The sequence below is a fragment of the Castor canadensis genome, chromosome 15 (assembly GCF_047511655.1).
Source record: "Castor canadensis chromosome 15, mCasCan1.hap1v2, whole genome shotgun sequence".
NCBI classification, from domain to species: Eukaryota; Metazoa; Chordata; class Mammalia; order Rodentia; family Castoridae; genus Castor; species Castor canadensis.
In genome coordinates this window covers 12,980,532-12,998,928 of record NC_133400.1, presented here as the reverse complement: position 1 = coordinate 12,998,928, position 18,397 = coordinate 12,980,532, and the positions used below count along the sequence as shown (strand labels likewise).

At 45.0% G+C, this 18,397-nt stretch overlaps 2 protein-coding genes across 13 annotated transcripts in view; both read right to left on the bottom strand.

Annotated features, from left to right (window-relative positions):
• The window catches only part of Il34 (interleukin 34), a 58,959-nt gene extending 52,483 nt beyond the window's left edge, over nt 1–6,476 (bottom strand). For all 9 annotated transcript variants that reach the window (XM_074055694.1, XM_074055699.1, XM_074055698.1 and 6 more), the window contains exon 1: nt 6,297–6,476. The gene's annotated coding sequence lies outside the window, so the exon portion shown is untranslated. The remainder of the gene's footprint in view (nt 1–6,296) is intronic.
• A 6,555-nt stretch (nt 6,477–13,031) lies between these two features.
• Sf3b3 (splicing factor 3b subunit 3) overlaps nt 13,032–18,397 on the bottom strand; it is a 44,202-nt gene continuing 38,836 nt past the window's right edge. For 3 of the 4 annotated variants that reach the window (XM_020161639.2, XM_074055672.1, XM_020161641.2), the window contains 6 exons: nt 17,820–17,945; nt 16,783–16,995; nt 16,125–16,223; nt 14,788–14,931; nt 14,290–14,394; nt 13,032–13,651 (listed from right to left, as the gene is read on the bottom strand). In XM_020161639.2, the coding sequence (XP_020017228.1) occupies nt 13,511–13,651; nt 14,290–14,394; nt 14,788–14,931; nt 16,125–16,223; nt 16,783–16,995; nt 17,820–17,945 (828 nt within the window). In that variant the 3' untranslated portion in view covers nt 13,032–13,510. The remainder of the gene's footprint in view (nt 13,652–14,289; nt 14,395–14,787; nt 14,932–16,124; nt 16,224–16,782; nt 16,996–17,819; nt 17,946–18,397) is intronic. The other variant, XM_020161640.2, reaches the window with a different exon arrangement.

The following is an 18,397-nucleotide window of genomic DNA, read 5'->3' as shown; positions in this document are numbered from 1 at the left end:
TGAAACTCTGTACTCATGCTCCGCTCCTCCCAGCCCCTGACAACCATGCATCCAGTTCTATTTTATGAATTTGACCACTCCGTCTCCTGTAAGTGGAATCAGACAGTATTTGTTCTTTTGTATCTGGCTTATTTCATTTAGCATAATTCCTCAAGATTCATCCTTGTTGCAGCAGGTGACAGGATTTCCTTCCTTTTCAAGGCTGAATTAAATCCCATAGTGGATGTACCCCCATTTGGTTTATCCATTCCTCTGTGTGTGAAGGGTTGCTTCTCTGGGTGCAGGTGGCTCATGCCTGTAATCCTAGCTACTCAGGAGGCAGAGATCGGGAACATCTCCGTTCAAAGCCAGCCCAGGCAAATAGCCCATGAGACCCTATCTCAAAAAAATCCATCACAAGAAAAAGGACTGGTGGAGTGGCTCAAGGTGTATGCCCTGAGTTCAAGCCCCAGTACCGCAAAAAAAAAAAAAAAGGACAAAACACCTTTTGAAATCCCTGCTTCTAATTCTTTTCAGAATATAATCAGAAGTGGAATTGCCAAACCATATGCTAATTCTCTTTTTAGTTTTTTGAGGAACTGTTGTACCATTTTCCTGTACCAATTTACATTCCTACCGACAACTTATGAATTTCTGATTTCTCCACATCCTCACCAGCACTTTTTTTTTTTAACAGTAGCCATCCTGATAAGTGTGAGGTAGCTTATAGAGATACCATTTTCATCCCTATTTTATGGCTGAGGACAGTAGAACTGTCAAGGCCCAGTGACTTGCCAAAGGTCCATAGGTGGCAGGTGGCAGGGCTGGGATTTAAATTCAGATGTTCAGGGTTCTCAACAGCCATCCCCACGACTCCTCACTGTCCAGATGGCTGGTGTGCACTGTAGAGTTCTGACACTGCCTGAGCTCCACTGAGCACTTTGGGAATTCCTGAAGGACCGGCACAGGGTCCACCAGAGCCACCAGATCAGACAGTGATCCTGGGACGGGATGGGAAAGGTAGTATCCTCCCCAGGAATCTCAGGGACCTTGGTGAAAAGGCCTGGGGAGGTGCAGAAGGGACACCAGAGACAGGCAGCCCTTCCTAGGCAATGAAAGCAAGAGCAGCTACTGCCTGCTCGATTCAGAACAGAGCTGGAGGGGTCCACTGGACTCTGCACTTTGTGGGACTCATTCTCACCAGACTGAGGAGAACAAAGACTGCTCCTGCCTCAGCCTTTCCTGGCCCAGCATTGTTAAGTGGGCTGCAGGATCTCTCCTGAGAGTCAAGAGCAGCATCCTCAGATCAGCATCTTGCCATTTTGCCACTAATTTGCCAGTTACTACTGTCTCTGTGGTCCAGTAGACTCTCCTACACCGTCATGCCATCAGGCTAGCACAATGAAACTGTCATTTAAGTGGCAAATAAAAATATTAGCATTAAAAAATAAAATCAATCCCACCAAAAAAAGCCTTCATAATTGAACTTAGCAATTATTTCTTGGCTATGACACCAAAAATTCAGACAGCAGGTCTGGGCCATAGCTCAAGTGGGAGACTGCTTGCCTACCAAGTGCAAAGCTCTGAGTTCAAATCCCAGTATCACCAAAAATATTAAAAATTTTAAAAAATGCAGCCAGTGAAAGTGAAAATAGTCAAATGGGACTACATCAAAATTTTAGTTCATGCATTTAGGACATAACCAACAGAGTGAAAAGACAACGGACAGATAATAGAAAAAATATTTTACACATCAGGTATCCAATAAGGGACTGATCTCTAGAATTTAATAGAACTCCTGTTTCTCAATAGAAAATAAATAAATAAACCAATTAAAATATGGCAAAGTCTAGTCTCTCCTGAAAAGCCCACATTCTCTCAAGTGTGTATTCTACTCTGCAATAAAACTTCATCCCAATTCGTCAAAAAAAAAAAAAAAGACATGGCAAAGTCTAGGATGCATGTGAAAAGTAGAACAAAGGCAAAAAAAATGGCAAAGGAGCTTGCCAAAGATGATATACAAATATATGACAAACATATGAAAAAAATCATTCATCATTAGAGAAACATAAATCATGACCCCAATGAGAAACCACCTCACACCAAATTAGAGTTGCCATTATCAACCACAGTGACAACTGCCAGAAAGTAACAAGCTTTGATGAAGATGTAGAGACACTGGAACCCTGTGCACTGTATGGCAGTTCCTCGAAAAGTTAAATGTAGAATTATCATATTGCCCAGCAGTTTCACTTTTGGGTAGGTACTGAAAAGACTGAAAGCAAAGACTGAGACTAGAAGGGATGTTCAAGTCACCCACGTTAATAACAATATTATTCATAGTAGCCAAGAGATGGGAGTAACCAAAGAGTCTGTGGACAGATGAATGGATAAGAATATACATATATAGTGGAATATATATGTATATTCAGCTTTGAAAAGGAAGGAAATCCTGTCACATACTAAAACCTTGAGGACCTTGAACGTTGGATCTTGAGAACATTTTGTTAAGTGAAATAAGCTAGAACTAAAAGACTATAATTTCACTTCTGCGAGGAACCTAGAGCATCAAAATCATAGGCACAGAAAATAGAAAGGTAGCTACCAGGTACTGGGGAAAGGGAAATGGGGAGTTGTTCAGTGGGCACAGAGTTTCAGCTTTTGAGGTCTGCTGTGCAATGTGCATATGCTTAGCACTACTGAACTGCCACCTAAAGCAACTGAGACTTGCAGAGAGATTTAAATGTCGTAAGTAGGAAGACAAGAGAGGAAAGTGTCAGCTGTTGGGGAAGACAGAAGGGCTGGTATGCTAGAAGGAAAGTAGTGGGTGACAAGCCAGAGAGGGGCTGGGTCCTGGTGACAGAATTCAGGGCTGCTATGTGGACTTTCTCCTGCTGGGAGAGACAATGAACACCTTGGAAAGCTTTAGAGTAGCAGCCTGATCTTTTCCAATAGTTGCTAGGAAACCCACATCTCTTAGACTACTTTTTGTGTGTGTGTGGTGCTAAGATTTGAACTCAGGGTCTGTGAGGCATGCTAGGCAAGTGCTGTGCCCCTTGACTTTTCAAACTCACCACTCGAATCTTCCTAACTATAGTCTCATCCCAACCCATCTACATCTGCCAACCTGGGGAGAGCCCAAGGGCAGCACGGGACCCTTCCTGGCTGTTTCAAGGCAGCCCATGGGAAGCTTGGGAGGTAGCTTTGCAGGCCAACTGCAGCCCAGCTCCCAGGAGATACCACCCCACAACTGTGGGTCATGGCTCTCACACACAAGCATGCATGACAGCCAGAGTACAGAACCCTTCTGGGATTGCCTGGACACTACAGTTCTCAGACTCCATGGAGTCTCTCTCAGGCTCAAGGGGCCAAGCTGCTCATTTCAGACACAATGTCACTTCCTCCCAAGGCTGGACCAGGGCAGTCACAGGACAGTGTCGTCACAGGGGCTAAGGGTGAGGGTAGAGCAGCTGCAACCTCTGGGGACATCCTACAGACCCCCAGAAGGAAAGAGCTGTAAGATCCTTATTGTCACGAACCCTCACCTGAGGCAGTAGAACAGAGCCGTGCTCTGGTGATGGGCCAGGACCAGACCCCAGACACCCAGAACCCAGGACCCAAAGTCCCAGACCAGTCCTGTCCTAAGGATCCCACTCTCTGTACTTCTTTATTTTGGGTGCCACCAAAGCCCCTGAGATGGAGTGGAAGGCTGGATGCATAGCGGGCCCCCAACACCATCCCCCCACACCAAAGGTACTGCAACGGATCCCTCGGGCTTCTTAAACCTCACGCCACTGAGGTCATGTCCACATTCCCATTTGGCCTTCAAGCTTCTTCACAGTCTGATCCCCATCAACACTTCTCATCTCACTCCATGATCCCTTTCCCTCTCAGGGACTTGTCGCCCTTCCTCAAACTCTGCTTTCTCCAGCACTTGCTCTTCTTCTCCCAGTCTCTGCCTAAGACGGCGCTTGTTCTTCCTGGAGGCCAGGCAAGGCACTGACTGTCATTGTCCCCACTTTCTCTGAACAAGACGCATGTCTATTTCAAGAGCAAGAAGACTCTCTCCCTGGTTTCTAACACCATGGCCAGTCAGCCTGATAAACGTTTGTTGACAAGAAAACAGACTCTTGGCTCATCTGCCTATCTTGATTACTAATTCTGCTCCCTTCCCATAGGCTCTGGACCATAGCTTAACCTTTCACCGTGAGGGACCGAGCACCAGATGTTTCACTGTGTTATCTCATGTAGTTCCGTGACTCATGTTTTCACATTTCCATTTCACAGAGGAGGAAACAGCCTCAGAGAGGACCAGTAACTGCACACAGGCCAGAAGTGGCATGGCCAGGATTAGCATCCAGTTCCACCAGCTCCAGAGCCTCTGAGCTCACTGTGCTCTGCTGGATGTGGGATTCAGCAACCTTCCACAATGCCAGCAGGGTGGGGAGTTGAACAGACTTCCTGGAAATTCTCACTCTGTCCAGAGATCCCTGAATCCTGTGCTAGGAGAAAGGTGGCTGAGAAATGGCATCCTGATTTGATGGCAGGGGGAAAACAAGAGCCTGGGGTCCTTCAAAGGCACACTGACCCTGGCACCCAGCCGATCATCCTCAGGACAGACAGGTGTCTAATTTAGTAAGTCAGGCATAGTCACTCAAACCTGTAATCCTAGCTACTTGAGAGCCTGAGATCTGGAATATCACAGTTCTGGGCCAGCCCAGCAAATAGTTCGTAAACCCCTATCTCCAAAATAACCAGAGCAAAATGAACTAGAGGCGAGGCTCAAGTGGTAGAGCACCTGCTTTGCAAGCATGAAGCCCTGAGTTCAAATCCCAGTTCCAGAAAAGAAAAGTCCTCTGACAGATAACCGAGACGCACTCTAGATACAGAACAGGGGAAGAAAAGATACCCTTGACCTTCTCATTCTGTGCAGCTTGTAAAATGGCCCAGGGAAAGCCCTGTGCTTGGAAGAGGCCCCAGGGTGCTTCGTAAGCACCAGACGTTGTGCTAGATGGTTCATGATACTCTGTCTCCGGGCATCCCTGGGAGATTGCATAATCTCTATTTTACACCCAAACTAATCAAGGTAGGATAAAGTTACTAGGTGAGAGTGCAAGGTCGACCAAGTTCCTTCCTAACCACTCTGCTAGGCTGCCTCCTACTGCTCCCTGAAAAATCCCCAGAGAACACGAGTTCCCCCACCCACCCCACTGTGTCACCAGGGTCCCGGATATTAGTAAATTCTTGTAGTGAGCTGACCCCATATGTAACATGAGCAGAGCCACAAAAATGTTATTGCCCTTTGCTCTGAGTATTCGTTCTGGGTAGAGAGAAAATTCCAGGGAGAGGGAAAAGAACAGGGAAACAATAAAGACATCAAAAGAAGTTCTTTTCTCAGAGTTGTCCATCAAAGTTGAACTATTAGTTGCAAAAACACCTGGAAGCAATTCAACTTGACAATCAAGGGACAAAGGTATCCTGGAATAGTTTTGTTGGCGTGATGAATACCATGTGGACCCTCAAATGACATATAGTTTATGTGCATTTAAAATAAATGTAAAGAATAAAAGCAGAACACTTCATTTTAATTTCAGAAGCTGTTTTAAATGAGGAAAGCTTACCTATGTCATTTTTCCCTTTCTTTTAAAGAATTTTTATTTTTATTTATTTTTTTATTTTTTTTTTTGCAGCACTGGGGCTTGAACTCAGGGCCTCACACTTGCTAGGCAGGCACTATATCACTTGAGCCACTCCACCAGCCATTTTTGTGATCCTCCTGCTCCAGCCTCCTGGGTGCTGAAATCAATTCATTTTTTGTTTTTTTGTTTTTTTTTTAATCTGGTACTGGGGCTTGAACTCCAAGCCTCTCGCTTGCTAAGCAGGTGCTCTACCACTTAAGCCACTCTGTCCACCAGCCTTATCAATTCCTTTTGATAAGGCCATTCATACAAGTAACAATTCATACACATGGTGCTTAAACTCTAAAGACCTAAGGCAATATACAGTAAAGCAGCACCCAGTAACTCAGGACAACCATTTCAGAAAGTGGGTTTGTTGACTGACAATTCTCAGAAGGGAGCACAGAGAAGCTACATGACTTACGGTCATGTGAATCTGCTTTTTCCTGCAGGCTGTGAAGACAAAGGTTAAAAGCTAAAACCCAGAGCAGCAGTTCCCATCATTCTGAGATATACTTCAGAGCTTCTTGGCTGGGACTGTCTTTGTCAAGTCTAGCTCTAGTCCCTCTTGCTGTGCTAGGTGAAATAGGGAAAGCAAGGGGAAGCTAGCCACAGGAGAGAACATCGACTGCTGCTTACCTGCTCACGAGCCGGGAAGTGGTCTTCTAAGGCTTGCTCTGGGCACCGGAGCAGGTGCTCAGGTACTGCAGGCAGTGAGTGCCAGGTGTGAGAAACTATGGCTGCACCCCCAGCACACAGTTCAGGCTTCCCATCTGATGAGAAGGGCAGGAACACAAGCCATGCAACTCCAAGTTGACTCGGAATGGGAGCCAGCAAGGGCGGGGCGGGGCCACGTGGCCTGCCTTGGAGTGTGGAGTAGGAGGGAGCCTCAAACCCAGAGGATCAGTCAGGGGACAATATTTATTGAGGGTGAAAATGGTGGGCTTCCCTAGAAAGCAGGCCCTGGCTTCCAGGCAGGGTGGTCTATCCCAACCTCTCTTCAGAACACACAACCCCTGACAAAAATCATTTCAGCACAAAACTGAATGTAGCTGTTGATAAGGTCTTGACTGGAGTGTGTGTAGGGGGCATTTGATGGAGAAAAGGTATTTCTCTGACCCAAGCATCACTGCTGAAAGCTGAGAAATGGCCCAGTCTACCAGTCTACAACCAGAGGCCTGAGTCAGAGAGATGACATGTGTCACCCAAGAATCCCCAGCTGGTTACTGAGGTCTAACCCTAAAGTCAGTCACAGAGACCCTTTCCCTCAGCTGCACCTGCAAAAAATACAGGCACAGGAACCCTTGCTTTACCTGGTCACAGTGACTGGGCTCAGTAGCCCTAACCTGTAGAGCTCTGTGGGCCCCAGGGGACAGCACCATAATCCTCACTGAGACATCTCCATGACAAGCTCCCAGATTTCACAAGATTGTATTTGGAGTAGTTGGGTGGCTAACTCCCCCACTCCCACCCATCCCAGCCAGGGATCCTTCAGTTCTTCTCCAGACTACAATGGGGAGAAGAGAGAGTGTCCAAAGCATCTAGCTATATGAGGGGAGTGTGCACGGACCCTGTCATGGCACAAACCCTTCCTTAAGGGCCCCTTATTAACATGTAGGACTCCACAGCACCCGACTGGGAATGCTGGCTTGGACATGAGAGCATGCCTTATTCGAAATGCCAATGAATGTAGTTGTTCAAGAAGTGCTTTCTTAATTGAATGGAAAAAATTGGATTCCCTGACCTTGCAGCAGGACAATGTGCCCACGCTGGAATGTACCCAGCTAATTCCCCACCCCCGCCCCCAGCAGTGGCCACACCCTCTGTAAGGCGCTGCTAGGAGCTCTGCCAAGGCTGATTCAGTCAGTCAGCTTGTGGGAGGACAAGAGATGGAGATACAGCCACAGGAACTCACTGGGGCCTCACAAAGCTGGTACAAACCCCCACCATGCCCTCCTTGAGGCCCTTTGGCTTGGGGTGATGTCCTTCTCTCAAAGCATCCCATATAGGACAGCAATTTAGGAGGGAGGGGCGTAGGTCCTCCCAGGGCCATGCCCTTCAGGCCTCCTGGACACTCAGCACTCTCCTGTTACCATGGCCACACCCAGGTCACCTGACTCAGCGTTCAGTGCTCTTTCCATGCACTCCTTTCCTGCCTGGAATCTGGCAGATGGGAGTCTTGCTTCTGATGGCTGTGTATACTACAGTTGCCTTTCTCCAGGCACCTTACAACATCAGCTCCTTAAAGGCAAGACTCCCTCCTGTGTGTTGCCCTGCCAGCACTAGGCTCTAATAACCCACAGGAAATGGGTTTTCTTGACTCTCACATATCACTAGCTTACACAGATGTAATGGCCCGAAGGAGCTTGTGAAACTCCCCAAACGACCTTGTCAAAAGCAACTCTTTTTTTTTTTTCTTTTATTATTCATATGTGCATACAAGGCTTGGTTTATTTCTCCCCCCTGCCCCCACCCCCTCCCTTACCACCCACTCCACCCCCTCCCGCTCCCCCCCTCAATACCCAGCAGAAACTATTTTGCCCTTATCTCTAATTTTGTTGTAGAGAGAGTATAAGCAATAATAGGAAGGAACAAGGGGTTTTGCTGGTTGAGATAAGGATAGCTATACAGGGCATTGACTCACATTGATTTCCTGTGCGTGGGTGTTACCTTCTAGGTTAATTCTTTTTGATCTAACCTTTTCTCTAGTTCCTGGTCCCCTTTTCCTATTGGCCTCAGTTGCTTTAAGGTATCTGCTTTAGTTTCTCTGCATTAAGGGCAACAAATGCTAGCTAGTTTTTTAGGTGTCTTACCTATCCTCACCCCTCCCTTGTGTGCTCTCGCTTTTATCATGTGCTCATAGTCCAATCCCATTGTTGTGTTTGCCCTTGATCTAATGTCCACATATGAGGGAGAACATACGATTTTTGGTCTTTTGAGCCAGGCTAACCTCACTCAGAATGATGTTCTCCAATTCCATCCATTTACCAGCGAATGATAACATTTCGTTCTTCTTCATGGCTGCATAAAATTCCATTGTGTATAGATACCACATTTTCTTAATCCATTCGTCAGTGCTGGGGCATCTTGGCTGTTTCCATAACTTGGCTATTGTGAATAGTGCCGCAATAAACATGGATGTGCAGGTGCCTCTGGAGTAACAGTCTTTTGGGTATATCCCCAAGAGTGGTATTGCTGGATCAAATGGTAGATCGATGTCCAGCTTTTTAAGTAGCCTCCAAATTTTTTTCCAGAGTGGTTGTACTAGTCTACATTCCCACCAACAGTGTAAGAGGGTTCCTTTTTCCCCGCATCCTCGCCAACACCTGTTGTTGGTGGTGTTGCTGATGATGGCTATTCTAACAGGGGTGAGGTGGAATCTTAGTGTGGTTTTAATTTGCATTTCCTTTATTGCTAGAGATGGTGAGCATTTTTTCATGTGTTTTCTGGCCATTTGAATTTCTTCTTTTGAGAAAGTTCTGTTTAGTTCACCTGCCCATTTCTTTATTGGTTCATTAGTTTTGGGAGAATTTAGTTTTTTAAGTTCCCTGTATATTCTGGTTATCAGTCCTTTGTCTGATGTATAGTTGGCAAATATTTTCTCCCACTCTGTGGGTGTTCTCTTCAGTTTAGAGACCATTTCTTTTGATGAACAGAAGCTTTTTAGTTTTATGAGGTCCCATTTATCTATGCTATCTCTTAGTTGCTGTGCTGCTGGGGTTTCATTGAGAAAGTTCTTACCTATACCTACTAACTCCAGAGTATTTCCTACTCTTTCTTGTATCAACTTAAGAGTTTGGGGTCTGATATTAAGATCCTTGATCCATTTTGAGTTAATCTTGGTATAGGGTGATATACATGGATCTAGTTTCAGTTTTTTGCAGACTGCTAACCAGTTTTCCCAGCAGTTTTTGTTGAAGAGGCTGCTATTTCTCCATCTTATATTTTTAGCTCCTTTGTCAAAGATAAGTTGCTTATAGTTGTGTGGCTTCATATCTGGATCCTCTAAAAGCAACTCTTATTTCATTCCAAGATTTTTATGTTTTTGACAGTACTGGAGTTTGAAATCAGTGCTCTGCACTTGAACCATGCTCCCACTCTGTTTTTTGCTGTAGTTAACCATGATCCTTCTACTTAAGCATCCCACATGGCTGGGACAACAGGTGCTTACCACCACATCTGGCTTGTTGGTTGAGGTGGATTCTCACTTTTTGAGCAGGTTATCCTCTCAGCCGCCTGAGCAGTTGGGATTACAGGTGTATACCTGGCCCTCCTTCCCAAATTTTGTTTGCAGAGATGGGACGAGTTTTACTGTGAATTGCAAATCTGAGGACCATGCTCTAGAAGGCAGTCAGAGGCAGGAACTAAGGCAAGCTTGCCACCAAGATTTAACAAGAGTGGCTGGATGTGGGGGTAGGTTGAGTACAGTCGTGCTGAATGCAGCCTTTCAGTTACTTTTGGGTGGGCTCTCTCAGCTTCTTCTCCAAAACTGCAACTTCCAAACTTGTTTTGATAACATACTTATTGGATCGTTTTGAACAAGTAGTGATGTCCCCTCCCCCACCCCCCCGCAATTATAGCTGGTGATTTCCAGGTTTGATCGTTTGTGCCAGATTGAGAAAAGGTCTAAAATGAGATTCTTGGGTATAGACAAGGAGTCTATGCTGAACACACAGATGATTCTGATGTCCAGTTGGGGTAAGGGCCACTACTATAGGTTTCTTATCATTTCCAGACCTGAAGTCCTTGGCTGCCTACTCTCCACCTCCCCCTTTTCAGACTTGACCTTTTGATTTTTTCCCAAAGTGCTGAAGCTGTGCCTGTTTGATCTGAGGAAATCTAACATGGACCTTAGGCCATGATTTCCAGAATTCTACTCATCCTTGGAGAGACAGAGCTGTCAGTTTATCAATTCTCCTCAGAGCTCTCAGAGGAGGGGTATGGTAGGTACTTAGTAAACACTCTCTCCTAGTCTTTTGATGGTGGCTTTCCATCAAAAAAACAATTCTTGCTTGTGCTGATTCAGACTGGTGACAGGAATGCTTCACACACTGCGGTATGTACCTGCTGATTTCAGTTCACCCAAATGTCACATGACCCCACATGTTGGGCTCTCAGGTCCCCAGATATAAATCAACCACAGCCAAACAGGCATTCACTGAGCCCCTTAGCAAGTACCCCAGACTAACTCATCTGTTTCCCTACACACATGCTAGTTTTTTGGGCAAGTTTGATTCCAGAAGAGATGTTTCTTCTGAACCCTGGATATAGCCAGCTCTTGGAAATTAATTTTGAAGATGTAATAAACTTAAAATATATACATATAATATTTCTTATGCAAATGAGCAAGTGGATGGCTCATGCAAACACATGGCACTTCTACTCTGAGTAGAAAACAGAACTTAGGAATTAACAGAAATGTGAAAGGTTGACCCCATTGGAAGAATGCCTCAGCATTTCTGGCTCCCCTCTGAGATCTTGAGAAAGGCAGTGGCCGTGAGAGAGGCTGGCATCCTGGACACCAGCACGCTCCCTGAGAAGGGGGATCCTGAGAGCCTTTCCTAGTCCCAGCAGCTGTCTTGCCAACAATCTATTACACAAACCAAGAAAAGCAACATTCCAGCCACGGTCTAACTTGAACCCCCTCCCCACAAGGAATGCTATTCTTGGCTAGAGATCTTCCGAAGGAAACAACATCTGCAGAACCTCTGCCCGAGAGGTCAGGGGAAAGCTGAGGCAGCTGAAAAATTTTCGGTCCATTCTTAGATCCAAATCACAAAGAGCAGGCTTCACAAAGAGCAGGCTGGGAGCAAACCCAATAAGCAAGGGCAGATGCCTCAGGGTCATGACATAGCCTGTCTCTTCTGAGTTTCCCAGCAGCATCTGCAAGGCTACAGACAGTTCCCTATTTACCTGCTTGCTCAATCAAATCAAAGGAGGCAATTCAGTTCTCAAAACAACTGCACAGCTGGAATTGGCAAATCAGCCTTATCCAATAGCTAAATATTGCTAACCACCTTTTGTAGGTCCTGATGCAGTATCTACGAACAAGATCAAATTCTTCCTCAGGATACTCAATCCCAGTTCCTTGCACTGGCACTCCAAAACTTCCTCTGGCAGAGAACAAGCAAACTGATAGGTGAACTCCAAGTGGAAGCTTGGTGGGGACAATTCCTGATTTTATACAGAGATCAACTTTTCCTTCCTTATGTAACTCCCGTTACTGTAGGAAGAGTACAAACCTGTCAAACTTGAGTGAGGAAGGAGGTTAAAACAAAGAACCAGTACTCAACTATCTCAAACTATTCAATGTCAGCATCATACAATTTGATAGAATGGATTTAGGGCCAAAGGAAAAAATGAACCTGAAATGAGGCCTTCCAGATGTATTTCAGAACTTTTTCCTGTGGAAATCCATAAGAAAAAAAAAATGCTACACAGGGACTCAATTCCTGGCAAAACCCATCTATGCTGACGGACCTAGAACCAAGTATTCAATTCATAATTAATTACTCAGAGGATGGTATAGCTCGCTGAATAGTGGGCCTCTGAAAGGTTGTATTTAATCACCTGCAATCCTGATTCTCCCACCAAATGTCAGCTGCAGACAGTTGGCTGTGTTTTAGGTGGCTGAGTGGATACAGATGAAAGTTTTACTTTATGAAGTACTGACAACAGCAGTGAGCTCAGGTTTCTCCAGGTTCAATGTGTCAAAGGAATGCCTGAAAGATTAGGGCTTCCCACACATCTAAGCAGGAGGAGGAATTTCCAGGCATGGGTTGAACATTTCTGAAACTGTGCCACTTCCGGCCAATAGGCTTGCAGTGCTCCTTCCTTATACCCCAAAGGTCACCTGAAACCTGCCCAAGGAGTGTATTTGTAGAAGCCCTTCCCTGATCCGAACTCCCCTGGCTATCCATGTGCCTCTAAACAGGGCCCATCCATGTGGTATTCACGGGCAGGCTGGTATCTGAGTTCATCTGTACTTAACTGACCTCCTGGTAGTCAAGACCAAGGATCTGTTTAAGGTGTGGAAGTGAACACAGTTGTCACTAAATGAGATTCCCCAGCTGGGACTCATGCTAAATCCCTCATTCCCAGAAGTCAGGGTAGAGAAGCACTGAAATGGGATGTGGGGACAGTCAGCTAAATCTCTTCAATCCAGTGGGAAGAAGGGATGTATGTCTACATGGTTAATGAGCCCAAGTTTCATCTTATAGCAAAGAACCAGAAAAAGCCAAAGAAACCACCATGGAGCCAGGGGAAGGAGCCCAGAGGACGCGAGATGTCCAAGTAGGTATCTGGAAGGAAGGAATAGACTCAGTTCTTGCTCCAACTCAGGCTCAACTCTTCCACCTGAATTCTCACCCCCCGAAAAATACAGACAGACACTGACCACCTTAAAAACTTATTTGTATTTTTGGGGAGGGTAAGAGTGGCAGAATTTACAAGTCATACTGCATCTAACCTGGCCCCACTGTAGCATGCCTCCCTCCGTCCCTCAGTCCTTCTATCCCTCCCTCCCATAAAGGAACATTGTACAAAATGGTATTTACAGGAAAAACTAGGTAAAAATTAAGGGTGTGTACAAAAGTAGACAAGAGCCACACATGAACGCAAGGACAGCTTCCAGAATAACATCATGTTCTACACTGGAGCCTGGGGCAATAAGAACGTGAGTGGATCTCACTGCCAATTTTTTAGGGGGAACCAGTCATTCCAAAGGAAGAGTTGAGGGAAAGAGCCATTAGCTTTAACAATGCATTCCTAATTATCCAGTCACCTTTCTCCTGCAAAAGCCAGGAGGTGGGGAAACAAAAGTATCTGGCAAGCCCCACAGGCAAAGGAAGGGCTCAGAAAGCATAACGGGTTCGGATATCCTCAAGCTTCTTGGACACCTCAGGTGGGGTTCGATCCAGTTCTTCAGACACATTCTTTTGCTTGTTGGGCTCCATGGAGTTGAACTGCTCACAGAGGTCTCCATCAATCACATTCTAAGATGTGGAGGAGTCAGAGAAAGACAAATGTTATACACCAAAGAAAAAAGTACAAACTAAAGAAGCAGGTGCAGGGAAAGGTTTTCACTTTCCCTCAAACACCTGAACCCCACATGTAGAGCCAGAAACATATTCTAAGTTGATCCTGAGTAGCCGGAGTTCAGACTGGCAAAACTCAGTGCAGCTTTGTCTTGGCTATAGCCTGTTCTTCAGATAGGAATATCACTAACTGTCTCCATAACAGCTTCAGCCTCCATCACCACTCCCTTGCTAGAAATCATGCCTAGGACCTTGTATTTGTTCTACAAATACTTTGTCACTGACCTATACTCCAGCCTTTGTTTTTTTTGTTTTTTTTTTGGCAGAGGGCAGTACTGGGTTCACTTGCTAGGAAGTTGCTCTACCACATGAACCACACCCCCAGCTTATGTTTTTTTTGAAATAGGGTCTTGCTATATAGCCCAGGCTGGTCTCAAATTTGAGGTCCTTCTGCCTCGGCCTTCTAAGAGCCAGGTTTTCATGTATCACCATGCCCAGCTAGGATTGCTCTCACTTAAGAAATGGAGGAGGTCCACAGAAAAGACCTGATGAACAGGCTGAGGATTCACTTTTTTAGCCCAGATTCCCCAACCTACCTTAACAGGAAAGTAATAGGAACGAAAGCTGAGGTGGTCCCGCCCACAGAGAGGGGGATGCTCAGACCGAAGGTGCATTTCCACATGTTGGAAAAAGTCATGGTCCTGGTGGAAGAAACAAAGACTGTCATTGAGAAAGAAGTGACTTTAACTGTTAGTCTATGGATTGTAGAGGCACAATAAACAAAACTTTTTTTTTTTTTTGAGAAAGAGGGTCTACGTAGCCCCTTGAACTATTAATTCTCCTGCCTTAGCTTCCCAAGTACTGGGATTCCAGGTATGTCCCGCCACACCCAGCTCTAAGCCATTGATTTTTACCATGTAAACAGATGGTAAGTATCTAATCCCTCTTCTGGTGATTACTGCTTTTTCTACTACAACAGGATAGCTAAAACCCAAAAAGAGACAATGTCATTTGCCTGTGAAGTCTGATTTCTTTTTTGGCAGTACCAGGGCTTAAACTCCAGGCCAAGGCCAGAGCAATGTAGGGTCTCTTACCTCATGGGATGTGAATGGGACAAGGATGCCAATTCCTCCTGACAAGGTGGTATAGACAAGTGATTCTGAGCCTCCAGGGATCAGTGTGGTCTTCTGTAATGACAGCACTGTCTCCCCAACGTGGTAATTCATGATCACCTCCGCCTGCAAGTTGAAAACAGACTAGTAACTATTTGTGCCCTCTAGAGTCTGTCTGTACTGGATTCCCAAAGCAAGCAGTGCCCCTGAGTATATTTCACCAATTTTTTGGCGGGGGGAGGAGAGGAGAAAGGGGGATTACTGGGGACTGAACTCAGGCCTTGCGATTATGAGGCAAGTACTCTACCACTTTAGCCAAGTAGGAGGAGCGCGAGATCCAAGTCAACCTGGGCTTGACTTGTAGTCAAGTGTCAGTGTCACTTGTATGTAGTGAGACACTATCTCAAAAAAAAAAAAAACTGAGCAACCAACAAAACCTTTTTTATTAAATTACCAAAATTTGCAACTGAAGAGGGACCAGAAAACATTTCTCTAAAATACTCTTTTCTTGAGAAAGGTTCTCACTGTGTTAGAATTCATTATGTAGCCCTAGCTGGCCTTGAACTCTTGGTTCTCCTGCGTCAGTCTCCTGGGTGCAGAATTAAACAGCTAATTTCCCCCTCCCTCCAGTACTGGGGCTTGAACTCAGGGCCTGCCCTGAGCCACTCCACCAGCCCCTTTTGTGAAGGGTTTTTTCGAGATAGGGTCTCTCGAACTATTTGCCCAGACTGGCTTTTAACCTCGATCCTCCTGATCTCTACCTCCTGAGCCAGTGGCGTCAGCCACTCAGAGCTATTTTTAAAAAGTTCAGTCATGCTCTATTAAAGAAGTATATGCCTAAAGAAGAGCAAAACCCAGGACTCAGAGGATCACAACTAAAATCCTAGCTACTTGGGAGGCTGAGATTGGGAGGCTCATGGTTCAAAGCCAGTCTGGGCAAAATGTTCACGAGACCCCTCCCCACCAAAATCGCCAAAATAACCAAAACAAAATGAGCTCGGGGTGTGGTTTAAGAGGTAGAGCGCCTGCTTCGCAAGTACAAAGCCCCAAGTTCAAACCACAATCCCACAATAAATAAATAAATAAAATAAAATGAAAATGGGATAGTGACATGTTCACCTTAGAACAAACCCAGAATTCATTTGTTACAGGCTATATATACATCAGCTTAGGGATTCCAAGAAGGAAGGACCATTCACAAGATAGCACTCAGCACAGTCTGTGCACTGTGGATAATCCACTAAAAACTGTTTCTCCAGTGAAAGCAACAAAGAAGGTACTGCGTATGCCTTTCCTTTGATCCCTTTCTGCAATCTTACCTTCTGCGAGGCCCCGTTGAGCAAGCCCCGATCCCACAGGGCTTTGTTTCCTGTGGGATCTTCATCCACTTCGTCATTGGTGTTAGGGGGGAGCCTCACCTAAAAGAAAGTGACACAAATTACAAGGATGAGGATGGATCCTGCATCTGCTTGCCTAGCAATATGTTTGTCCCAGATCCTTGCAAGTAAGCCTGGAGGCACACTACCTAGAAGGAGGTCTCAGCCCAAGTCTCTTGTATCTGCTCAGGGGGAGCTGTGTCTAAGGAGAAAGAAACCCAAAAGAATCAAGCCACAAAGCAAGGGTTCACCACTGCCAAGAGCAAAAACAGACCAAAGAACATAGACAAGAAAAAGACAAGCCAAGAGTATGGCAAAAGGTAAAAATAAATACTAGCCATTAGCTCAAACTAAATCCATCATTACTAAATCATGTTTTATGGAGAGGTGGGAGGTTAAACAGGAGGGGGATTCCAAAATATTAGTAGGAAGGCTAAAAGAATGCAAATTAACTTTCTTTAAAGAGGTAACCTTGAAATTTACACCCATTTTCACTTCCATATTAGAGGTCCTAATTCTGGATCCTTGACTTTATCAACATCATAAATGGTGCCAGCTTTCCCACACCTCACTGCAACCCAAGGAAACAACATCAACTCACCACACAAATGTTGCCAAACTTGTCTGCCCCAGCCACAGTGTCATAGTCGAGGAGGCTAGCTGTAGTCACCCATCGGGGGTAGGTGTCATCAGCAAAGATAATGAGCTGGTTCTCATTACGCTTATAGCGAACCCAGATGAAACTTTCTTGAACGTCAGATACAATTACCCTGTGCCCAATTGTCTGGATTCCAGATATGTAATTGGCAATATGCTGGAGAAAAAACAAGAACAGTAATGGGTATAATCTTGCAATTTAGAATGCACAGTAGTTGGTTCCCTGACTACAACTTACACAGGGTCTATAGAAAGGCATACATCAAAGAACAGTAAGCAATGAATACCTGAAAGGTGACAAAAAGCTAGTTTGTTCTGAAACAGGGTATCACCATGTAGCCCAGGCTGGCCTCCAACTTTCCATTCTTCTGCCTCAGCTTTCTCAGTGCTGGGATTATGACTGTGTACTACCATTCCTAGCAGAAGCCAGTTTTTATTTATTATTTTTTTTTAGGTGGTACTGTGGTTTGAACTCAGGGCTACTTCCTTCCTAGACAGGCACTGTACCAATCTATGCCTAACTCTCACAGTTAAAATTCCTTATATGAACAAGTTGGCAGGCCAGAGGCATGGCTCAAGTGGCAGAGTGCCTGCTAAACAAGCAGGAGGTGTTCAGTTCAAAGCCCAGTATTGCCAAAAATAAAACTGAATTAAAAAAAAAAAAAAAAAAAAAGCTGGAAGTGTGGCTCAAGTGGTAGAGCACTGTCTACCAAGAATGAAGCCCTAAGTTCAAACCTAGTACTGAAAAATCAAACAAAAACTGCAAGTTGAGGCTGGTTCTTAATTTGAAAAAACCAAGAAATGACATCATTTACTCCTGTCTTTTTTAAGACTAACAGGCCCAATTCTGAAGCTGGAATCATGAGGAATATAACATGGTCCTAATAAAAGTAATGATTGTAATAATCAATGCCCACATCTCCACTGAAAGTCCCTCATGCCTCATTAGCTAGACCCTAGTCCCCACACCAGCATATTTACCTTATTCTCACACTTTCGAAGTAACTTCTTTTTTCCCAGGTCATAGACTCGCAAAAGCTTCCCCACACCAATCAACACCCTCCCCTGGAATGGGGCAATGGCAGCAGGGACCTCTTCCACTGGCGTCTGTAAGAGGAAAAGCAGGTCATGAAGCTGTCAGAACATAGTCACTTGCTAGACCCACCCCTTTAACCCAGAGCTGCTTGTTTCTACAGGCTCCTGTCAGGAAGACAGACAGAAAGTGAACCTTTTTTTTTTTTTAAAATCAGAGAAATAAACCACATGCAGCAGTCCTTAAGAAACAGTGCCTTTTTGGGTAAACAGATCCTAAATAATGAATTTCACCCAGCAAGCAGTTCAATGCTACAAGTGAGAAGTCCTGGTGCCCAATGAATGCTGCCCAGAGAGCCTGTGCTAAGATTTATGCAACACCATGAAATAATAGTGAAGCCTAAACATCTAAGGAGTAACTGTGGTTTGTGGAAGGATAGGAAAGGAATGCTAATAAAAAGTGACATATTACCTGTAAAGAAGAGAAAGTAAGTTTAACACAAAGAAGTGTCTGTGAAGTAATTATT